Source organism: Ptychodera flava, chromosome 11 (assembly GCF_041260155.1).
Source record: "Ptychodera flava strain L36383 chromosome 11, AS_Pfla_20210202, whole genome shotgun sequence".
Lineage (NCBI taxonomy): Eukaryota > Metazoa > Hemichordata > Enteropneusta > Ptychoderidae > Ptychodera > Ptychodera flava.
In genome coordinates this window covers 1,438,090-1,445,402 of record NC_091938.1, presented here as the reverse complement: position 1 = coordinate 1,445,402, position 7,313 = coordinate 1,438,090, and the positions used below count along the sequence as shown (strand labels likewise).

The window sequence follows — 7,313 nt, the reverse complement described above, 5'->3', positions numbered from 1 at the left end:
GATCAAATGAAAGCCCCTAATATTTCCTAAGTCAATGTCCTCCCACAAGAGTGATTCCTGTGCATCATTGCAAGGAAATTTACAAGACTCATGTTTTGAGAGATTATATTTAGTTTTAAAACCATGGCCACATCGGGTACAAATGAAAGGGGTCTCCTCACTGTGTTTATTCATGCAGTGTTTCTTCAAGTCTGCTTTTCGACAAGTTTCATAACTACATGATGCACACTTGAATTCTCTCTCCCAAGATTGCATTTTCAAATGGGTGTAATGTGCCTTGATTTCAACCCAAAGAATTTCCAACAAGAACAAGTACAGTTTGATTAATGACAACCTTCTTTATGTTGCTTGAGGGACATTTTTGAAGTTCAACTTTGGAACATTCATTACGTGTGTAAACATCAGGCCTTGTTTGGTGTGTATGCAAGAGTTTCAGTTTTTTCAGAAAACCCTGTACCACAGGAGCAGTTGAAAGGATACTGCTTTGTGTGTTTTCTACTGTGTTTTCTATATCCACATTTTGATTTATAGATCTTATCACACACATCACACTTGTACTCTCTCATTTTCTTGACACATGCTGGCCTCTCAAACATTTCTGGAGAATCATCGCTTGATATGCTGGTTCTATCTCCACCAACCATTCCATCTACATCTGTACCAGATCCAACAGCTGCCTCATTTGACGTTTCAGCAGTATCAACATTTTCTGGACACAAGTCAGTAGTGACAGGTGACTTTGGGCATATCAAGCCACCAGCTTCAATACCATGCAGCAGATGCATTGCTATGGGAAAAATTATCATATAGAAACACTTAAGGAATACCATGACTTTTTCATATTAAAGGCATTTGGTAAGATGTGCTTTCTCAGATTTTTGACACACTAGTGAGTTCCCATGATAAATTCTGCATGAACATGTAGACCTCAGTACTGTTGTGCAAGTATGATTGTACTATTCCATTAATATTATGACCTGCACATGTACATAGTGTTATGTCCACACATTAAGAAATGGACTCGTTACTGGTTACAATAATTACATTTGAACATAAGTTTTTAATGGAAATTGTAGGAATAATAATCAACAAATTTGAGAGCAGAGCAAAGGGTATCTGCAGGCAGGAGGAGAGGGATAATGGTTGCTGACAGGTGGCACATCACACTGCATAAACAAATTTCAAGACTCAGTTACCAAATATGAATACTTTCCAATAGCTACAAGTTGTTTTCACAGATTTCCGACGTGAAATCTTACGTTTAACGTTAAACAGCTGCATGCATGTTTACTCGCCGGTAGCCGTAGTGCAAGGGAATCATGATGTTGGGTTCGATTGAAAAACGGAGACACGGATTTCTAGGTAATTATCGCACATTGGACCACGAAACTTCACAGAAATACATTCCACTGTCAACCTCACTGAATGCAGCACATTATAGAGCCAAAAACTTTTAGATAACTACGAAAACAGAGTAAAATACGCACCGTCGCCGTTCTCCTGGGTGTTGTCCGCCATGTTGTGTGCGCCATCAACGTTCGAAAACAGTTCTCGACTAACTTTTTGGAGTCAGCACTACATGGACTTTCGGGCTGTATGACTGTTTAGGAGTCCGCATATCCAGATAAAAGCGATAAACTACCGTGTTAGGAGGCAAGGTTACAGTTTACATGTCGGAATTACAATTTCTTAGGTACCCCTGATCCTAGTATCGGCAATGTACATTACATGTTTTGTGAACTTTGATTATTTCAATTCAGAAATACATCCCAAATTATTAAAATTTGTTAAATATGCAAATTAGCAATTAACTTACATATCATCCCTTAGTATCTTACACTGCTAGCCTTATATAAGCCAGTGTGATCAACATTTGTAGCATTTCTCACAAAATTATGTCCAGCCATTGTTTATGTATATCTGTTGTTTCTACAGTTATTAAGTATGCAGATAAGCATAATATATGCAAGCCACACCCTCCAAACAAAGCGTCAATGACACTTGGCTCAAGTTTGGTTTGATGTAGCAGGCTATAGTACAGTGAGTATACTTCAACTAACTTTACCCCTGGGATCATGCATACCAAGTTTCAAAGCAATTGAACGAGCGATTTCAGAGAAGCTGATTTTTCTGACCAAGAATGGGAAATATTGCCCCCCAAAAATACAAATATGAAAATTTCATTTTATTTGAAGACACCACAATTTCAACAAATCTGACAGAGACCAACCCCAGGACCATGCACACTAAGTTTCAAGGCAAGGGGACAAGTGCTTTCAGTGAAGAAGACTTTTTGACCAAAAACAGAAAAAATGCCCAAAAGTTATACCCATTAAAATTTCACCACAATTGAACAAATCTGAAGTTACCATAAAGAGCCTGCATACCCTTAGTTTCAATCAAATCTGGCCTGTGGTTACAGAGTTTTAGCAATTTGCTGGATTTTCCTTTTTTTACCTCATTTGCATATTTTTTACACTGACTTGTTCATTTAAACAATTCACATTTCTACCCCTGTGTGCACCTGTATACCAAATACTAAGATGTTAGCAAGGTGCTGCGGATTTTTGAGTTTTTGATGTTGAAGGATATCCATCTGCACATACTAACACACACACATACATACATACAGACGCGCCACCGACCTACCACATAAGCTCTTTTTGATATATATACATATACCAAATGTGAGCTAAAAACTAATCATTTCTTGCCAGATGCGAATTGAATCCATATAGTAGATTTGATTCTGATCGGATAAGCCGTCCTTGAGATGCTCACCAACAGTCAGACACAGACACACTGCCACGCGGACGTCACTGGGACATTAAGGACACGAGCGAACATGTGATCAAAAAATAACACACACATAACTTGTGAAATCTAACACACTAGGGAATGTTATATTATTTTTGCATCTTGTAATGAAAATTCTTCTCAGAAAATTCTTCGGTAGAGCAAGGTCTCACAAGCAACTGAACGGAAAATCAGAGAAGCGCTGACCTGGCTTGCGTTTAACATTTCATTGAAATAGTAATTTAGGTCATAATAGTGGACAGAAATAGCACTGCATGGTCGTACTTCTCTGAAGGAAAAACAACGGAAGTGCCAAAAATAGTTAGAGTTAACAAATGATGACATTTCCTCTTCACGCAGTCGGCCCACTTCCCTTTTTCAAAGAAAACATCACCAAGAATAACCACAAACACCATGTAGGTGTCTGGGTTTTCCGTCCTACTTTCCTTGACAGTATATGGTAATGTGTGTGGGCTTGACAACAAAAATGTGACAGAGGGCATCAAGACCAATTACAGAATTACTCTGAAGACATTGTTATGGTGACGATGTATCTCAAAACACACAGATTTAAGTGTGAAAGCAAGTAAAGCAAGGTTGTTCAGTCCTTGTTATTTTGAATTCAACAAAAGAAACCACATCGAACAGGGTTTTTACGAAAGGCAATACCACTGTAAACAGGGTTTGCTCTACTGATTTGCCTAGACCCATACATCGCTTATACGCCTCCGGCCTCCGACCCGGGTCGGAGGCACAAAGGCCGTAAGCAACGTATAGGGTCTAGGCAACAAGCTGATAGCCTTTCTGGCTAATGTGAACACAAGTAGCCACATTTTTTTCAGGGATGGGGTCAAGGGTCACACATTACAGGGTCAAGGTCATATAATTAAACACATAGAGTAATGAGCAAGAGTGATGATAAACAAAACATTTTAGAAGTCGGCCACTTTCTCATCATTATGTATCCTCAGGCTCAGTGCTGCTTACTTCAATAAAATGAATACTTCACATCAAAACTTTCATGCATGATTATTGAACACAACTCTAACTTTCAATCACTTTCAAAATTGACCAGCAAATTGTAAAGGACAGAAAATTATAGAAAAAAATTAACATTCAAACAATCTTCATGAACTGGCATGCCCTGATCACATTGATGTTGATTGCAACCCTGGCTACAAGAGAGTAAAACTCAGCAACGATTTCCAAGCTTAACTGACACAGTATTTTATATCGCTGTTTCAAATCAAACTGATTAAACTATCCCTCGATACAGAAGTAACATTTTGCTATTTGACGCAAAATTATTCTAAAATACGGAAAATAATTGAATTCTTCGTAATTTAAACAGCCGTACCCTTGTGACAATGACGTACCCAGCCTGCATTGCACTGCATGGTTGGCCTGAACATGGAAATAGAACACGTGCACCTTCTTGCAAGTAAAAGGTTTATTAACAGTTACGCCACAAAGTGACTTTGGTTCATTATATTGCAAACCACTATCCCTTTATGACCAGACTATAACTTTGAACATTGTATCGACACATCACAAAGCATTGTACCTACCATCAATTACATGCAAGTTCTATATATAGTTTGAGGGGCCGGTTTCCTTGTCATCTGTGTTGACAACATGCAGCTGATGATTGATGGGTTATTTTCCTTCAAGACAATATTGTGCCTTCGGTGTCATTGGTCTTTCATATGACAAGATATAGGTGATAGAAAAAGTCCTGATGAAATATCAATGCTGCCAAACATGTTTGATATGTACTTAACTCGAATAGGGTCATTTCTATATAAAGACGATCGAAAATTGCCTGACCATGTTTACTGGTTTCAACAACACGATCTAAAAATAGGTTTGTGCGGTCAGGAGTAACTTGTCCTTGGCAAACTTTTCCAAGCTTATCTAAGGAAAACCTCCGACGCCACCTCGTAAATAAATATTTCCGCGATACCTTTTTATTCCGTTGCAGAATATTAAATTGCCTCGGGAAAGCATAAGTATAAATAGCTGTGATATCGCAACGGTACTTGTGGCGTATATCGAATGCGCTCGGGTCATTGGGGTCATCACACAACAGGAACTGTGGCGATGACCTCAATGACCCGAGCGCGTTCGATACACGCCGTAAGTTACCAACGTAAAGCAGCGTGTTCATTTTTAGCCTGATGCCGGCCAAATTGACTGGCTACTTCCGTATTTTGGCCGGCTACTTTTCAGCAATGTTTCGCTCTCTAGCCCCGAAATTCTGGTTTTGATAATAATATTTTGATATTTTTGTTGTCTTGCAAGCCGGAGATAACATTTCAGAAGTGCCTATTTGGCCATATGTAGTCTAGCAATTTACGCGGTGAACTTTGTGCTATCTAGTATCAGCCTGTAGTACCGCTATCTGCAAATGTGTACTGTACTGGGAATCGCTCTCGAGGTCATCCTTGCTTTCTCGACTACAGCCCGAATTATTCCGACGTTCACATTGGGTGCAGCTTACTATTGGACTGACGTTACGCCCACGAATAGCTGACCATTTCCGAATAAAGCCGACGTTTGTTTCTCTCAAACGCGAAAGAGAAGAAAGTCTCAAACGCGGAAGAGAAAGTCGACGCTTGAGAGCTTTGGTTTTCTGCGCAAGAGTAGGGCCTTGTCTGATGAGTAGGTTTTTGATCAAATGTAAAGCGACCAAAAGTTACTGAGTCTCATTTTTCATACTTTTGTCAATCCATAGTCGATCATAGATCGACATCGCGTTTTGTGGAGGGGCCGTGGGAAGGGAAAGTCTACGCTTGAAAACTTTGATTTTCCGCGTAAGAGTAGGACTTTGTCTTTTGGTTGCCGGAGGTTTTAGATCAAATCTAAATAAACAAACAATTACTTGGTCTCATTTTTCGTACTTTTGAAACACTACGTCGATGGGCGGCGTAGATTTCAAGTTATCTGGGCGGCCGTGAAATTAAAGTGGGCGCAACGCCCATTTAAAAGACGCCGTGGAGAACACTGCAGAAGCTAACCGCCTACTTTTCTAAATTTTCCGCCTTCTTCAAAAAATTTTGAGAACCCTGGTAAAGTTGGCGTCATCCTCATCCTCATCCTCAGCCTCAGGTGACCTTTCAAGCTGACGCTGAAAATGACGCTACTCAGCGTCAGCTTCAGCGTCGTATCCGAAATTTGCCGAAGTTGTGCTACCCGATGACGGATAAATGATAAAATTCGCCCAAAACTTATGGAAATAACAACTCCATTCTTTCTCAACTTTCTTTTGAATCGTAAAACTGGTTTGCAGTTAATATTTTATCATTAGAATATCTCATACAGACTAGTTTTTTTGGAAATTTCCGTAATTTTCAGTCCATGGATCCGTGGATGTGTTTGTTGGTATGCTCTCAATTCTTGCGTTAATATTTTCCAAAAATTGGTGCAAAAAAGAATACGTGGTCCGAAATGTGTAAAAATCGTCACCATGAGAGGCGATATGAAGGCCCTAATTATTCAGAGGACATATAATTATTATTATAAACAATTAACTGGTATAACTATGACTTGAGGCCTGAAAAGTAAACGTATTAAACATACAACCTTTGAACTTTAAGGAAATTAAAAGCTACGAATGTTGCGTTCTATCTACATCGTGAGAAACGGATATTAAGAGGAGAGGTTACTAAATATTATGAAATACATACCCCACTGTGTTTTGATTAACATTTACAGTGATAATAATATAATAATAATATTTTTATTGCTTGCTTGTAAATATAGGATTTACATCACATTTGTGGCAATAAAAGTGTGATACAAAAATAAGTTAAAATTTTCTTCAATAAAGATAAAGTATTACAGTATAATAATAGTAGCTAATAATAAATATAACTAGGTATTTCTTTGTTTATATAAAGTAAAAATATAATCTGCAAGTTGTTCATTAAAAGATAACTCTTGTTTTGTTAGTAGAGAAATAAGCTGATTTTCAGTATCGTCGTTTGGGAAATTTATTTTACTGAAAAAGTACTTTCTTTGGACTTTGTATTTCTGACAGACTAATAAAAAGTGTGTTTCATCTTCAATACTGTTGGTGTTACACTGATTGCAGTATCTTTCAGTAATTGGGGTTTTTGGAATAGTGTGTCTCCCTTTTTCAATTGCTAGATCATGATTGCTAATGCGAAGTTTGGTGAGCAATTTTCTTTTCTCACCTTGTAACTGTGTTATGAAACTTGCAGCACATTTTTAAAGTCGTTTTTACACTTATCATTCCATCAGACGCATTCGGGAATAATCGGATCTGACGCCGGTGAAGCTGACGCTGTAGCGTCATCCTCATCCTCATTTTCGCGTGACGTCTGAGGCTGAGGATGAGGATGAGGATGACGCCAACTTTACGTTGGTCTACAAGTACCGCTGCGATATCACAGCTAAAGTATAAATAGCCTTGTTCTATATACGTCTCCTTTGCAACAACTGACTGGTTGACTGAGTGAGCTAGAGCTGTTCGTGACACATAACAATTAACATGA

At 38.5% G+C, this 7,313-nt stretch overlaps 1 protein-coding gene across 1 annotated transcript; it reads right to left on the bottom strand.

Moving 5' to 3' along the window:
- On the bottom strand, positions 1–1,637 carry LOC139144595 (uncharacterized). The gene is made up of 2 exons (XM_070715312.1): positions 1,488–1,637; positions 1–787 (listed from the first exon to the last, which is right to left on the bottom strand). The coding sequence occupies exons 1-2, from the start codon at positions 1,516–1,518 to the stop codon at positions 402–404; spliced, it is 417 nt and encodes a 138-aa protein (XP_070571413.1). The 5' UTR covers positions 1,519–1,637; the 3' UTR covers positions 1–401.
- Positions 1,638–7,313: the final 5,676 nt, after the last annotated feature.